This window comes from Oryza sativa, chromosome 3 (genome assembly GCF_034140825.1).
Source record: "Oryza sativa Japonica Group chromosome 3, ASM3414082v1".
In the NCBI taxonomy this organism is placed as follows: domain Eukaryota; kingdom Viridiplantae; phylum Streptophyta; class Magnoliopsida; order Poales; family Poaceae; genus Oryza; species Oryza sativa.
The window spans coordinates 29,342,669-29,358,332 of NC_089037.1; the positions used below are offsets into that span (position 1 = coordinate 29,342,669).

The following is a 15,664-nucleotide window of genomic DNA, read 5'->3' on the forward strand; positions in this document are numbered from 1 at the left end:
AAAACCTCCTTCTGGCGTCTATCGCCCTGCTGGCCTGCTGCTTGTGTGGCATGTTTTTTTTTTTTTTTGCTAGGCCGCTGGCTACTGTTCGTGCACTGGTAGCTGCTACGGTGCTAGAAAAAAGTACACCGAAGGTCCCTCAACTTGTGATCGAGTTAGAAAATCGTTCTCGAATCGTAAAACCGGATACATCGCATCCCTCAGTTTATAAAATCAGTGCAAATTAGGTCTCTCGATGGTTTTGACTCCAGTTTTGTCCAATGTGACAGCTGACTCAGCGTAGGACCCACGTGGGTCCCACATGTCAGCCTCTTCTTCTCCTTCCCTCTCCACCTCTCTACATCTCTCCTCTTCTTTTCTCTCACTGGCAACGCAGCCGGCGGGTGGGGAGGAGGCCGATGGGGGAGGCGGGAGTCCGACGGCGCGGCGACGACGGGTGACGCGGCGGCAGCGGCAACGACGCGGGAGCAGGAGGGCCTCCACCCACGCCGCCACCACCGTTGTCGCCGACCGCGCGGGCTCCAGATCCCGCCGCCATGGCTCCTCGATCTGGTCCGTCTCGCTGCCATGGACCGCCGCCCGTGGTGACGGGATTTAGCGCCCGCACCGTCGGCGGCGGTGTGGGGGAAGGCCCTCCTGCTCCCGCGTTTTCGTCACCGCCGGACTCCCACCTCCCCCACCGGCCTCCTCCCCACCCGTCGGCTGTGCTGCTAGTGAGAGAAAAGAATAGTAGAGAGGAAGAGAGCCAGAGAGGGGAGGGGAAGAAGAGGCTGACATGTGGGACCCACGCTGAGTCAGCTTCCACATCGTACAAAACCGGAGTTAAAAACCACCGAGGGACCTAATATACACTGATTTTGTAAGTTGAAAAATGCATTGTATCTGGTTTTACGATTCGAGGACGATTTTATAACTCGATGACAAGTTGAGAGACCCTCGGTGTACTTTTTTCTAAAGTAGATGCTACGGTGCTACTTTACCGTTGCTATTGTTTTCGTTGCTGGTTGGTGGCTGCTGTTACTGCTGCTGTTGCTTTTTTCTTTTTTTCTCAGATATCTCCAATGATTAATGATTAATCATTAATGGTTTCAGTACGTTTAGGGATCTGACTGTTACGCACCCATACCATTTCTAACATATGATATATTCATGGGTGCATCAGTTGCAGTGAATCTAAATCTGTTTTTCCTTTAGAAAAAAACATTGGTTTGATTTGGTTTGCGGTCTAAATAGGCCTTACTAAATTTTGGCAAGTTTTAGCATGATTAATTTTGATAAGGCAAAGTTGTATTTGGATTGAAGCCAAAATAGCCTAAGTTCACTATTGAAATGGCCTATTTTCTTAGGCATGCTAAAATTTAGCTTCAAACCAAATAGACATTAAACACTATTGAAATTGTTAAATATTGGTAAGCCTAATTAGGTCTCAAACCAAACCAGCCCAGTGTAACATATAGCATGATCGTTTTGAGAGAACACATGCCATTTCCATCCTTAAAATGGTTTATTATCTGACTCATACAACATGTGCTGCCAAGTGTCAACAACGCCTCCACAATTCCACACACATGGAAGACGGGAAATCCCTCGTGGGGAACAGGTTTGACCGACCTTTCAACCGATCGACGCTACCGCACCGCACGGGCCCCGCCCCCGCCCCCGCGCCTCAGTTTTTCTCTCACCCACGCGACGGCTCGCGACGCAGCCGTTTCCGCTACAAAAACGATGCGAAAACGCTGCAAAAAACCCCAGATTTTCCCGCACGCCGCGCCCCCGGCCCACCACCACCACCCAACCCCACCGCGCGCGCGCTCTCCACAGAAAATAATCTCCGCCGCCGCCGCTGCTGCTGCTGCTGCCTCCGCTTCCGCCTCGCGCCTTCTCCTTCACCACCACCACCCACGAGTTCCACACGGAGGTCAGGAGGTGACTGATTCCTTGGCGGCTTCCTCCTCCCGCGAGCTGTGAAAATTTTGTAACTACTACGTACTGGTCGCTCGTCGGAGCAGTAGTGGTTGTGGTGGTAGCAGTGGCATGGCCTCCTCGCTGGCGTCCGCCTCGTGGGTGGTGCTGCCGCCGGTGCAGGCTCGGGTTGCTGCGGCGGTGGCGGTGGGGCCGACATGCCGCGTGCTGCTAGCCTACACGCCGCTGCTGTCCGGGTCGGCGCGGCGGCGGGTGGTGGGGCGGCCTCTCGCGCCGCCGCGGTGCTCGGCGCTCGAGGATCCCGGCCCCAGCGACGGCGGGGAGGGGAACGGCAGGGTGGTGGAGGAGGGGGAGGAGGAGGTGGTGAGGAGGAAGGAGCAGCCTCGCCGGCGGCAGCGGCGGCGGCCGGTGTGGAGACGGATCTTGTTCGCCTCCAAGAAGACCCGCAGCATCATCATCCTCAATGCCCTCACTGTCATCTACGGTATGCTATGCACGTTGAATCTTTGATCTCTTCTTGATGCCACTCACTGATGCGAATCCATACAAATTCACGACTACTACTGAACAATTCTCTCCATCTCACCATTTGGGATGATACGCAGCGAGTGATATTCCGGTTCTGAAGGAGGTTGAAGCCCTGACGGATCCTGCAGTCTTCAACATGGTGCGGTTCGTGGTCTCAGCCATTCCCTTCATCCCGTTTGCGATCCGAGCAATCGGAGATCGCCATGTACGGAATTCAGGCTTGGAGCTGGGGCTGTGGGTTAGTTTAGCTTACCTTTGTCAAGCAATAGGATTGATCTCGTCTGATGCTGGCCGAGCATCCTTCCTTACGGCCTTCACGGTATGCTGTTTTCGCTCGCTAATTTGGTTTTCGCTGTAATGATGGATTTGTTTTTGGATTGGAAAAAGAAAATGAATAGATGATCTGATGAGTTTTGTGAGCAGGTGATAGTCGTGCCTCTAATTGATGGCATCTTTGGCGCCACGATCCCCAAGCTGACTTGGTTTGGTGCAATAGTATCACTGCTCGGAATTGGCCTGCTGGAGTGTGGCGGTTCTCCTCCCTGCGTAAGTAGCATCGCAAATTCACAATTTCCACTTTGGTAATTGGCACTGGACATCATATTAAACATTTCTAATTTTTCAATTTTCCACTTGCTGCTGCTATCAATAGTCTTACCCTCAGTGAATCTTCTTGTAGTCACAATGATCAAATGATCAACTTACTTATAGAGTTGTAGGAGACTAAATTTTCTTAAAAAATAAGAGAGCACTTATATTCTGTATGAATTTTGTGATGTGCATACAAATTGTTTATTATTTGACTTGATATGATATGTATTTTTGTTTTCACATGGTCCCCTCTTGTTTTTTCTAAAAGGTTGGAGACGTGCTGAACTTCTTAGCCGCGGTGTTCTTTGGGATCCATATGCTTAGAACAGAGCAAATCTCAAGAAGTACGGATAAGAAGAAGTTTTTAGCTCTCCTTAGCTTTGAGGTTGGCAAGCTGAATCTGTATCTCAGTACCTGCACTACCGCAGCATCCCATATCCATCATACCGTTCTTATCACCTTACTATATGGGAGAATAACTTTACTAATCCTTTGATCAGGTCCTTGTTGTGGCTTTCTCTTCTGTGCTCTGGTTTTTGTTCAAAGATAGCTATGTCGATGTCAATGATACCAGCTTTGAATCATGGACATTTGGTATGTTTTTGGACACGGCAACTTCATTTCCTTGGATACCAGCATTGTACACCGGAGTTTTCTCGACGGTGTTATGCATGTGGGCAGAGGTTTGTCTACCTACTTATTATTATAGCTTAATGGCTTTAAATAAGTGGCTTTATTTTATGAATCCATCTGAATCTATATGCATCTCTTGGTACAGATGGTAGCGATGGGTGACGTTTCAGCAACTGAAACCGCAATTGTTTACGGGCTTGAGCCAGTTTGGGGAGCTGCATTTGCTTGGTTTCTCCTAGGTGAAAGATGGGATAATGCTGCATGGGTTGGTGCCGCTCTTGTATTATGTAAGTGCTGCTTGTTTTGCTTTGCCCTTTACATTTGCACTATAACATTCAGACATGCAATACCTTGATCCAAAATTGGCGTTTGCCTTGTTTGATGTCTAATCTTACAGGCAGATTACATTAACGATTAACCTGAATGTAAATAGTTCATCAATCTCCACGCCAAAAAAAAGAAGTTCATCAATCTAACCAGGTTCATTCTTATCACCCTTCTCGTCAGGTGGCAGCTTAACTGTTCAATTATTTGGGTCAGCTCCTGAAAAATCCAAGAAAGTTAAGACGCGCAGTTGCAATACCTTAGAAACCCCGCTGAAACGACAGGATTACCTCTCGTTGTCTGCTATCCCAGTCGATTCAAGGAAGAATATAGGAAGCCGATTAGAGAGGTAATTCTTGTATCTTGGCTGTTAAATTATGTCACCTCTCTCTCCTCTTCTGCTGTTATAGTCTTTTGTCTTACTTAGCTCATATTACTTACTGTACTCAATTCTTAACGGTAGGAAGGACAAAACGTTGTAGTCCAACGCCAAGGCAAAAAAGGCATCATCTGAAGAAGACAAATAGAGAGAGGAAGACGCTAAAGTTGATGCAGAAAGCTTCCTACTCCCATACGTGCATTTGCCTTTTGGGGCATCGTCTGTAATATAGGAAGATGCCTCATACATATTAAAAATGAGGCATCACTGACTGGGTTTGGGGTTTGGGGACAAGGAGATCAAGGTAGATTAGCGGCACGCTTGTAAATTATGGGGGGTAAACACTGTAGTGTTGGTAGACAAATAGATATGCATGTATACACAATTAGCAGATTATTGTGTACAGACAATCATACCTTTGATGGGACATCTTACTCCCATGAAATCATAGACATGTTGCTATGAAATCGGACATTAGTCCACTTTCAGAGATAGCATGTCAAGCGGGCAGTTTTCATCTTGGTCTGGCCCTCGGAAGCATAAGCAAGATGTGAAGTGGATTTTCTCATGCCGAGAAACATTAAGTATGAAACAGCTACTAGTGGATTTTCTCATGCAGTGTGAACGTCAAAGTATAAAGCAATTACAAGGTTGCGCAGCAAAATAGGGTTTGTTTGGTTTGCTTCCATTCTCAAGCATACCAAAATTTTGGCAAGGGCAATATAATTTGGTTATTATTTTTTGGTTTGTTGCCAAAAAATTGGAATGCTAACACATTGGCTATAAGCCCAATCAAACACAATATTCTGGAGCCGTACACCCGTATCTCACAAATAGTCCCAAATGAACACAGATACTACTGGTCAGAGAATGGATTAGCACACAAGCTTGATGATATTGCTTGAAAAACATAATTCAAAGAACAAACAGGAATGCACCAAAGTAAAAGGCAAGCCACAATCTCACCAACTTGAGGCACCGGCGGCAATTACCAGGGCCAAAAAAAAACAGCAGCGGGATCAGTGGGAATCCAAAGTTATACAAAATTACACATGGTCTAGGACCTCCTCCATTGAACAAAATTAAATACAACATCAGTGACGAGATTAAAAAAATTGCAGTCGCACTAATAAATCAAAATTAGATGGCTGCAGAGAATACCTCTGAAGTTTACTTACAGCATTGGATTTTTCTCAGACTTCATTAAATACAATAGTATCTCTAAAACTAAATAACCTAGCAGAGGGGGAAAACATGGGGAAAGAAAAGAAATGCGAAAAGCAGAACAACACATACTACACATTTTTAACACTGATTTGATCTTCTTCTTTTTTTTTTTGCCTACACACCACCATTTAAGTCTTAAAATGTGTCCTTTCATCTCAAAATCCAAAAAGTGAAGACTGCACAAAACAATGAGCAAAATTCTTCTACACAGAATCCAAGTCTAAACCTTTCCTTTCCTTTTAGCATCTAATGCCTGCATTAGATTCAACCTGTCATGAGACTAAATAAGGGTTTAACATACAGCCACATATCTGAAAAGATGCACTATTTAGGAGATACCTTACTCTGGAAAGTTCTCAAGACCAATACGATTAGATCACGTAACCTACAGAAGTAGGATTGTATCAGAAGTGTGAATTTTATTCCCATCATCAACCAAAAAAATGCACTAAGGAGGCAAGTAACAGAGGAGTTAAGGAGGCAGTTGGCACCTAACATCGCTATCCTCGTTATTTGGTTCTGATATTCCCTGTGTGTTAAATGGTATATTTACACCTCCAGAACTAACTAAAACAAATTGAGTAGTGCGTCCATTCGGAATTTTTGTCTGCCAAAACATGAAGCATAGCAAAATCAAACAAAAACATATCACGTGAATCAAAATAGCCAATATGCTTGAGCATTTATAAATTAACACAAAAAAGATCAATAAATACACAAGAGAACATACCTGTAGATTTGATGAATATTTCTCTTCGGTTAGAACTTCATCCTTGACCTTAATATGGTACCCAGTTCGTTTAAGCGTCAAGATGGCTAGTTCCCACTCATCAGAAGAATATCCCTGCGTCGCAAACAAAACGGTGCAAATCAGCCTCCATTCTGGGGTATTCTGGCATAAGTAAAACTCTGCACAACATAGTGGAAATGGTAACAATACGGCATCTTGAAGAAGAAACAATCGAAACATGTTTTCTGATCATGGGGCAGTATACTTACTACCCCCGCCCCAAGATATAACAACTTTTAGCTATATATACAAGTGTTTCTCCAGATGCATAGCTAAAAGTTGCTATATTTTAGGATGGAGGTAATAGTAAAGATAAAGATTGATGGTAAGTAGATATTTTAAACACTAAAACACATACCAGCACAAGAAGATTAAAGTGAGCTCTCCCATTCGATATATGCATATCAATAGTGTTCTGCATCTCCGGATCTGCAGAAACATGAATAGTTTTAGGAAACCTATAAAATGTGGCAATAGTACCATGTAGTTACTTATGGTGGCTTAAGAACTGATTGTATAGATTATGCTTACTTAGGGACCAAAGAAACAAAAACTCTTGTTAGTTATGGAAAGCTTATTCATTTTCAGGTAAATTATTCATGATGTCTGTATCCAATGGTTCTAGTGATGGGTCAGCAAATAGAGTTATCATATCCTAGTTCTTTCAGCCATAGTCATTAGAACTGGATTGGATCAGCAGTTGTGTGTGATGGCTTTGCTTTGAAGACCATTTATGAACTTTGACCTAAAAATAAGGCGAATCAGTGGTTTTATAAGGACGCCGGTGCATCTGACAGTCAATGACCGATCAGTTGAGAAATTTCTATTTACATGGTGTGGCCAAGACTTGGGCTGAACTGATCAGCAGGTCTGAGTGATCGTGTGTGGAGCCATCGCTCCAGACTTTCATTAAATCCTACATCTTCCCCTATCAATCTCACACAATCTTTCTATCTATCCTGTTTCTTCTTCCAATGAATATGAGTTCCATATTAGGCAAAGCAACATTGTTCTGTGCTTGATCCATGGTTTCATTATGCTGGAAAAGTCTTGGAGGCGTGGTACATCACAGCGGGTGGAGCATTTGTCAGCAAAGTCTACAGTGAGTCGGAAGTGAACGCATGCACATATTATCCTTTTGGAGCTTGGACCCAAGAATGAGACTTATCTAGGTTAACTGTTGTTCTTCGTCCTTCACCTCATAGCTACTCCACTACAAAGCTGCAAGGCCCCTGGATCTATTATCCTGGTACAACTAATATGTTTACCTAAGAGCAAGTAATGCCTTGAGTATAAGAGTAAAATTGCCTTGAGTAAAAAATAAGAGCAAGTAATGCTTTGAGTTAAAAATAAGAGCAAGGCACAACAGATAGGTTTTCATAAATTTCATGTGTCGTAATTTTACATTTTAAGCTCTATGAATTGGGTACTTCTTCCACCACAGTACCACACAATACGATTTCAGAGAAAATAATATCCACATACTAAAATTTTAAGACCAGACGTTTGACCAGTGGACTGAGTGCTGGGCCAGCAATCTACAGTCAGGTTTCAATAAGCAGAATACAATTTCAGAGGAAAAAAAGGTAATATCCACATGCTAAAATTTTAGTATATAAATTGGCCGTTCAACGGGTGAACTGAGGGCTGAGCCAGCAATCTCCAGTCCAGTGTCAATAAGTATGGTTACTGCTGTAAGCAAACAAGTTTTTTTTTTCCACAAACTGTGCTTGAAACAATGATACAACCATTTATGTTTTTACAAATAAAGTCCTGAAAATAAAATGAGCAATGCAAAAAGAAATCCAGATGTTTTCTACATTAAAATGTTGTTTTTGCTACAATATGACAAGCCTTACATCAAGAAAGTTAACTCAAAGAAGGTAAATATGCCCCAAAAAATTATATTTCCACTATGGTCAAATTTTAATTAAATAATGTCAAAGGTTAATCAGTGAAACCTACAAAATCATAAAGATTCAACTTGTGAAGGTGAAAACTTGCCCTTTTACCAACAGGATGCCTTTGTCTACTTTGTATTAAAATATAACCATTATTTAATAAATTTTAAAAAATGTGCCACTGAAAGTATAACAATTCCCATATGTTGATAAACAAAATTGAAGCAGGGACTGGCAATATAATAATCCATTCAATCAATGGTCCAAAAAGCCAGCAACGCATGCATCATAAACTCACCGCAAGTTATCTTGCTCCCGTTGTTAGCATACTCTGTAACCAATTCACCCTACAATGAAGAAGAGCAACTCATCAAATTGACATGCATAGTTTCTAGGTGTAATTACTGCCATAGTAAAATAACCATGTGTCAATGGTGTGGATAATTCTGTTTAGAAGTTCAAGCCCATGAATTAACAACAGATTTCAAGCACACTCATATTATCAGTGCACAAGCACGTCTTTGCTCAAAAAGGAAAGCCGATGTGCCAACCTTTATGTACACTTATTGCATATCAGATATATCTAAAAACGAATACCAACAAATACACAAAGGGACAGTTATTTATGACTCAGTTTTTTTTCTGGCTGATGCAATAAAGAAATAGCATCCAAAAATGGGTTGTACTCTGTAAACTACCCAATTGATGCAGTAAAGGATGGAAAAGATACAACAGAACAAGATCAGCCTATCAGAATGCCAAGAAGATTCCAATACCCAAAATAATAATGCAAACCATATAGTTAACAAGTAGTTGAAGAGCCAAAATGGATGTAAGCCTCTAGAGAATACCAATAATGAGAAGCCACCGAAAGCCTCACAAAAAATTGAGGATGGCACACTCCCAGTAAAAGAACACATTCAGACTAAAGCAATTAATGGGGTTAATATGCAATACCATGTACAGGACACAGGACCAAAATTTGAACAGCTAGGCACAGAAAAAAGTTTTAACCCCCTCTGAACGAGAGATGGCTCCCAAGTCAGTTGATGGATTTCCTTCCCTGGGATCACAGCTTTACGTCTAAAAGTTTACACTCCCTCCAGTTAGCAAAGAGATAAGTTCCAAAATGCATGTTGCCAAACTCTTTAGACTTAGCCACTATGCTATGATTGACCACATGAAATAACCGCATTGCACTGCAGTTTACAGCAGATAAGTGAATAACCTGACGGGTATTATCATCCATAGGCGTGCAGTCTACAGCCAGAAGAGTGTCAACATCATCAGCAGTAACAACGTAGTCATACATCGTAGCACCTGAATTGCAAAATATAGAGAGCTAATCAATACAATCAAATTATTTCTAAGCAGCAACAAATAGAATGAGCAATAATCTCTTATTTACCTTCAATAGACTGCCTGGTGCCATTATCAAGATATCTAACCCACTAAAACAACAACGTTTCGTAATGAGAGGTTTTATTTGCAGAAGTTAACAATTAATAGAGAAGATAAGTAATTGCAATCTGGAATCAGAACTCAGAACACAACACACCTGGAAATTACAAAGGGTGGTACCATTGGTAGGGAAACCACATGCTGTTAATGTAAATCCTGGTCTAGGCTCCCCAACAATTTGAAACCCCTCAATACCAGGCAAAGGATCATCTAGATAATAAATACAAAAAATTCAATAGATATGATGTGGAATATTTTCTAGTTACTTGATTTGCTCTTTATTTACCATCAGCTGAATACTCTTGATTATCCTGCCTATAAAACTGTGAGTCGTCTAATCTTACTTCTCTAGGACCATTATTTTCTTCAAAATAATTAGAGGGGGTAGCAGCTACTATTTCCCTGAAAGGAAGGCCAGTTAAACATCAGATGAAGGATCTTTTCACTCAGATGACAGATTAATTGGACAGCCAATAACTGTAATTCGTAAAAGAATCTCTGAAACAAAACTTTGGCATACTGATGATAATTGGATCCATGGTACATCTGTCCAGTATTTCGGTCATTTGGATCTTGAGCATACTGATGAAAATTGTTCCTAGTTGCATCCTGCAGATATGATCAGGTCATGCATGGTGCTACATTATTACACAAGCTAGCTAGAGGGCCATGTATTCTATACCGTATTGTAAGATGAGGAAGGTTCATGCCTCAACGGCGTTGCTTGTTGATGATTGGGATTATTATATATGTGTCCAGGTTGAGTTATCTCACCTAAACTGTCCTGAATCAGTAAAATAAACTGAGTGTCTAAAACAAATCTTTTGAAATATCAATTCATTAGCGACAGTATCTTACAATATAACATGTAAAATGGCTGGTGTAACATGCAAACATGCAGAGGGCATGATCAACTATATGATATTCAAGCTATTCAATTGACATTTGACCTTCCATAAGCAAATATTCGAAACTGTCATAATTGTGCTGTGAGCTTGTGCCCTTCTGCACCAAGTTGAAATGGCATTGCTTTGACGTAACTCTAAAACAAGTGAAATTGTGTATGAATCTATCACTCTTGGGGCATGCATATTCATCACTCATTTTAAAGAACAACGAAACAATTATCATTGTTCAATCACCCCATCTAAAACTGATTATATGATCAAACCAGCCAATTTTACAAGAACAAGGGACCATTCCTTGTATGTGGCCTAGCTGCCTACTACAGCTGATTAAAACAGGGTGCGTACAATGTCAATGAGCAGCCATGCCAACAGATATACAAAATCCACCTGCACCAATGTCTCCAGCACATAAATAATAAAGTCCAACAGCACCCCATATCTCATTGTATTGGATTACTTGCATGCAAGATATTATTTTTCCATTAAAAAGTAAAAGCAAGTGTGAACATATTTTACATGAATTTTCCACCACAAACACACACTCATGCACAGCCAACAAGGCAACAACATGCTTATCCTGATTGGACACAGGAATTTCAGAGATGTTGAATAACAGCATGAAAGTTTCATATCTCTATTTTTTGCGGTCGATATTTACTTCTAGAAACAACATTAACTGGGCTGCAGTCACCCAAAATATGAGCCTCTATGATTACTTTCATCCAAACACACTGTCATCATGTGATCATTTTTAAGTCACAGAATCCTGGCAGATGCCCTGATGACCACCCATAAAAGCAAACAGAGAGTGCAGCATTCAATACTTTCAATATCTAGAGTTCACATAACTATGGTCACTTACATTTAAATATTTGATCTTCCATTGCATTTGGTGGTACAAACGCTGAAAATTATGGCCAATAGAAATGTATTACTTCCTCATATCAGACAGGGCAAAAATATCAAAAAGAATTTACTAAATATGTCCGGTTTTAAATATTAATCTAGGTAAGTAAATGAACCAACTCCACCACCAGAGATTTCAAGAAAAGAATGCCAAAATAATTGACATGATAGCTATAGTAGCAAAAATAAGTAACATGTTAGTTTATTTTGCAGCTTTTTAAGCCTAAGTAAACTGCATAAACAGTTGGTTGCCCAAGCAACAAATATGCTAAGTGGAAACCATGTAATAATCTTATTGTAAACAACATAGAAGGCAACATATATTAGACTAATCTGTAGCTTATTGATAAGGAGTGACATAGTAACATTGTGCAGAGGTGGCTGTTAAGCAGAAGTTAAATCAGTAAGTCTTATTTCCCCTCACTTTCAGTCTTCATTATTGATTATACTTTATATTAGGCGGTTAGCAAAACATAGGTAAACAAATTGTGAGCTCATATACAACAGTCTATGGAAAAACTCACCACTATTACCATAAGAGCATCCAAAGGGTGTAAGTTGAGATAATACTATGATAAATATTCCCAGATTATGGACAATTCAACTGATAATGATCAAGAAAGAGTTACCTTTGTACCAGCTGTAATGGCTGAAGCATTTATTTGAGGTGGGCGAACATTGTATTCTGCTAACATACTAAGCAATGAAGAAGTGAAGAAGTATAGCTCTTCTTCCTCACCCTAGAAGAATAATCAAAAGTTAGTATCTAAATTGTTAAAAAGACAATGGCATGTAATGAACTTATAAAGTGGTTGGCAGTAACGAACAGAGGTTGAACAGCCAAATGCAAAACAGAAAACAAGGACAACAGCTGTATTAACTATAAGCATACCACCCTGAACTTTGTTCAGTAAACTGTTAATCATTCTTACACTAACAGCACATGTGGGCTCAGAACTAATGATGATCGCTATACTCACAGCAGTTGCCATTTCTTCTTAAAATTACAAGCTTTGGAGTAGCGTGCAACTGAAAAATCCCATGAATGAAGCAATGTGACTATAGGAGTTGAGTTCTAAAGAAAGTGAGGCATTTTTTTATGTTCCTAATATGACAGTACACAAGCAACCAACTGTAATATATCTGTAAATCTAATTCAACCTATTTGAGATTAATTTGAGCCTTTACAATCAAGGGCCAACGTCCACCAAAAGAAGCAACATAGATCTTCCGTCTTTTTGTGCTTAATGCAAGAATTTCTAGGCTCCTAGGGAGATTTCACAGTTATAATTTGGGACCATAAAACAACTTGACATCAACCTTTTTATTCATTTGACCAATCTAAGAATTTCGAGCCCCTCAAAGCAAATGTGGAAGCAACATTGTCTGTCAATTTGGAATTTCAGTAGCAAATATTTTGTCGTAGCATATTACAATTTAGACATAAATTTGGCATCACTGATATTCGTCTAAGCCAATTTATCATTGCGCATGAAACATATTCTATTAAATAAAAACATAATATATAAATAATCAACCTAAAGAAATAGTCTCTTTTTTTTTCAGTTTTGACAATCAAACAAAGATTTTTTTTTTTAATCTTGTGCCAACATTATTCTAATGTACAGTAGCGCCATACTTTCAGATCATTTGCTAGTCTCATATTTTCCTCGACATGGCCTTTTTTCTGGCTTAGTTGCTTCAAAGCACCAGATATAGCATCTTCCTGCTTCTCATCAACAGCCTACCACAGTAAGATTTGGGTTAATATGTCAATATAATGCCTCACAATTTGGCCATGCAGTAAAATGAAATTGAATCATTCATTCAGACCATTCTCAAGTCAAAAAGCTTCCTCTCCAGAATATGTTTTTCGCTCAGCAACTGTAGCTCCTACCAAGATAAGAAGTAACTGATATTGGAATTAAGCAGAAATGGTAGGAGAAAACGTTAAAAGTATTTGTGTGTAAAATAATTTTAAAAAGTCACACTGGCTAGCTCATACTTTTACAGAAGCATCTGCAATTTGCTTGCGAAGCAATAAGATCTCTTCCTCTTGTGACCGTGATCTGAAGTATAACCCCTGCAACAAAACAGCAAAGGGTCTTGGAAGGAAGAAAGCGGAGTACAAACTGAAAGAACCAGTTGCCAGTGCAATTCCTGCAGAGTTACCTTAGTTTCTGGATCCATCAAACGAGTAATAGAATCTTCTGCAGTCAAGTCATTCTGGAGGGATGCACCCTGGAGTTGATGCCTGTGAGCACAAGGTATAGACCCATTTCTCAATAAACAAAGAAGTGAGTACAGTCTACGAGTATGCCCACAATAGTTGTATTTCTCACAAGAATGAAGGACCTCACTAGAGTGTCGGTGTTTACAGCAAAGGTTGTAGCGTCACCATTTTGCAAACCATAGTCCCCAACAGACAACGGCATGTTAGTCCTGGTAAGCTCATTTCCAGCACGGTGATTCTCGTTATTGAAATCGACTGGGGCACTGAATGGATCACGCATGTTCTTCCTCTGTAGAAAGTAGGAGTATCAGCTGATCAAGCACATGGCAGCATAACAAAAACACAGCACATGGATTAATTCTACCTAGTTTGATCATTAATAATACTATAAGTTAGTACTTTAGGCCGATCGCTTGTGTTGCATTCGCTTATGTTCTACACAAGGATGAATCCAATCAAACTAATGGCAGCGTCCACGAACGGGTCAATCAAAGGAGATACATCACAACACACAATATCTCCCACCATTGGCGGACCTAACGTGGGTCGTGGGGCATATGCTGCTGATTCAGTTCAACCCCAAATTTCTTTTGGGGAAAAAAAACTGCTATTGTTACTAAGGTTAAGACAGAGAGAAACCTAGCTTCCACAGATCTAGAAGAGAAGATACGGTTAAGGCAAAAGCGAGAAGGTGTGGCTAGAACCGAGAGAAAGGAAGAGGCTGTTCATGGGCACGGGTGCTCACCGGAGGCGGAAGCAGCAGGGCGACGGGGTAGACGCGCGCGGGACGGATGGAGATCGGCGCAGGCGGCGGGCGGGCGGGAGGGCGAGAGGGCGAGGCGAGCTCGGGAGGAGACGGGAGCGGGGGAAGGCAGAGGGGGCGCGGGGGCGGGGGGGAGGAGGTCGACTTGGGCGCCGAGGGGTCACCGGCGAGAGAACACGCGGCGGAAGCAGCAGGACACGCCGGCTACGCGGGTCGCCGTGGTGGGGATCGCCGCGGCGGCGCCGCGCAGGCGGCGGGGAGGGTGGAGACGGGGGGTGGTGTCGAGGGAGAGGGAGGAGGCCAAGGGGACGCGGAGATCGAACGATCGATTCTTCCCCTTTGTGACAGCTGGTGGGCCGGGCCGGAAAGTTTAAACTGGGCCGGAAACATCCGATGCCAGACCCAACCGAACAGTACTCAGTTCAGGGGTCGTTGTTAGCTCAACTGCTCGACTAAGGGGTATTTGGGAACTAGGGACTAACTCTCACAAAAATATAAGAGACTAAAGTTTAGCCCCACTTTAATCCCTCCAACCAAACACCACCTAAATGCGCCGTTAAGCGCCTGGTAAAGTGGTCACTAGCCAGCGATAGGGAATATACTAGAATGGAGTCATTAGAGCAGGTCATTTTAGGCATTTTTGGAACTCGGGAATTTTAAGGAAATTTCAGGTCATTTCTCGCAAGAACCGAAGCAAAATTTTCATATCCCAAATGGGGCCAATCGCAATTCGCAGGTGCGAACCATGAAAAACACGTGACGCGAAGGCGCAGCGATTCAGATTTCAGCGCAAGAAATTCAGAAACATAAAGGAACGAGCAATAATCAATCAGTTGCAAGGCAAGGAAGCTGGAGATCGATGCCACACATGGGACTACGGAGATCGACGATGTTACGGGAGGAGCACGGGGCTTGCGTTTGAATAGATCTCCGCAAAGATTTTACCGAATTATGTAAGATGCAACTTGATTCTACAACTTGATTGCCCTCTTTATTTTTTTTTAGTTTAGTTTACTCCCTCTCGAGCATGCTGTTCCTAAACAAAAACAAAAAAGAAACGGAACGCGTTTGAAAAAAGTAGCGTGGTCCTCTTCTCC

General features: G+C 41.8%; 2 protein-coding genes across 10 annotated transcripts; one reads left to right on the top strand and one right to left on the bottom strand.

The window, feature by feature from the left end:
- Positions 1 to 1,756: 1,756 nt before the first annotated feature.
- Positions 1,757 to 4,845, top strand: LOC4333858 (uncharacterized). Its single transcript, XM_015775949.3, has 8 exons — positions 1,757 to 2,407; positions 2,529 to 2,770; positions 2,875 to 2,997; positions 3,311 to 3,427; positions 3,543 to 3,725; positions 3,821 to 3,962; positions 4,183 to 4,348; positions 4,463 to 4,845. The coding sequence occupies exons 1-8, from the start codon at positions 2,035 to 2,037 to the stop codon at positions 4,479 to 4,481; spliced, it is 1,365 nt and encodes a 454-aa protein (XP_015631435.1). The 5' UTR covers positions 1,757 to 2,034; the 3' UTR covers positions 4,482 to 4,845.
- A 569-nt stretch (positions 4,846 to 5,414) lies between these two features.
- LOC4333859 (uncharacterized) lies at positions 5,415 to 14,837 on the bottom strand. Of its 9 annotated transcripts, none has more exons than XM_066308652.1 (20): positions 14,550 to 14,837; positions 13,932 to 14,093; positions 13,744 to 13,825; positions 13,577 to 13,654; positions 13,405 to 13,464; positions 13,211 to 13,315; positions 12,201 to 12,311; positions 11,528 to 11,569; positions 10,440 to 10,541; positions 10,278 to 10,366; positions 10,044 to 10,159; positions 9,855 to 9,967; positions 9,705 to 9,747; positions 9,525 to 9,616; positions 8,595 to 8,643; positions 6,754 to 6,824; positions 6,336 to 6,449; positions 6,097 to 6,212; positions 5,950 to 5,990; positions 5,415 to 5,874 (listed from the first exon to the last, which is right to left on the bottom strand). In XM_066308652.1, exons 3-20 carry the CDS (start codon positions 13,759 to 13,761, stop codon positions 5,870 to 5,872), a joined length of 1,365 nt encoding a protein of 454 aa, XP_066164749.1. In that variant the 5' UTR covers positions 13,762 to 13,825; positions 13,932 to 14,093; positions 14,550 to 14,837; the 3' UTR covers positions 5,415 to 5,869. The 9 variants fall into 9 exon arrangements, with proteins under 9 accessions (XP_066164749.1, XP_015631434.1, XP_015631428.1 ...); XM_015775948.3 differs by having other exon boundaries at positions 5,415 to 5,858; positions 5,945 to 5,990; XM_015775942.3 differs by having other exon boundaries at positions 5,415 to 5,858; positions 13,927 to 14,093.
- Between the last annotated feature and the right edge of the window lie 827 nt (positions 14,838 to 15,664).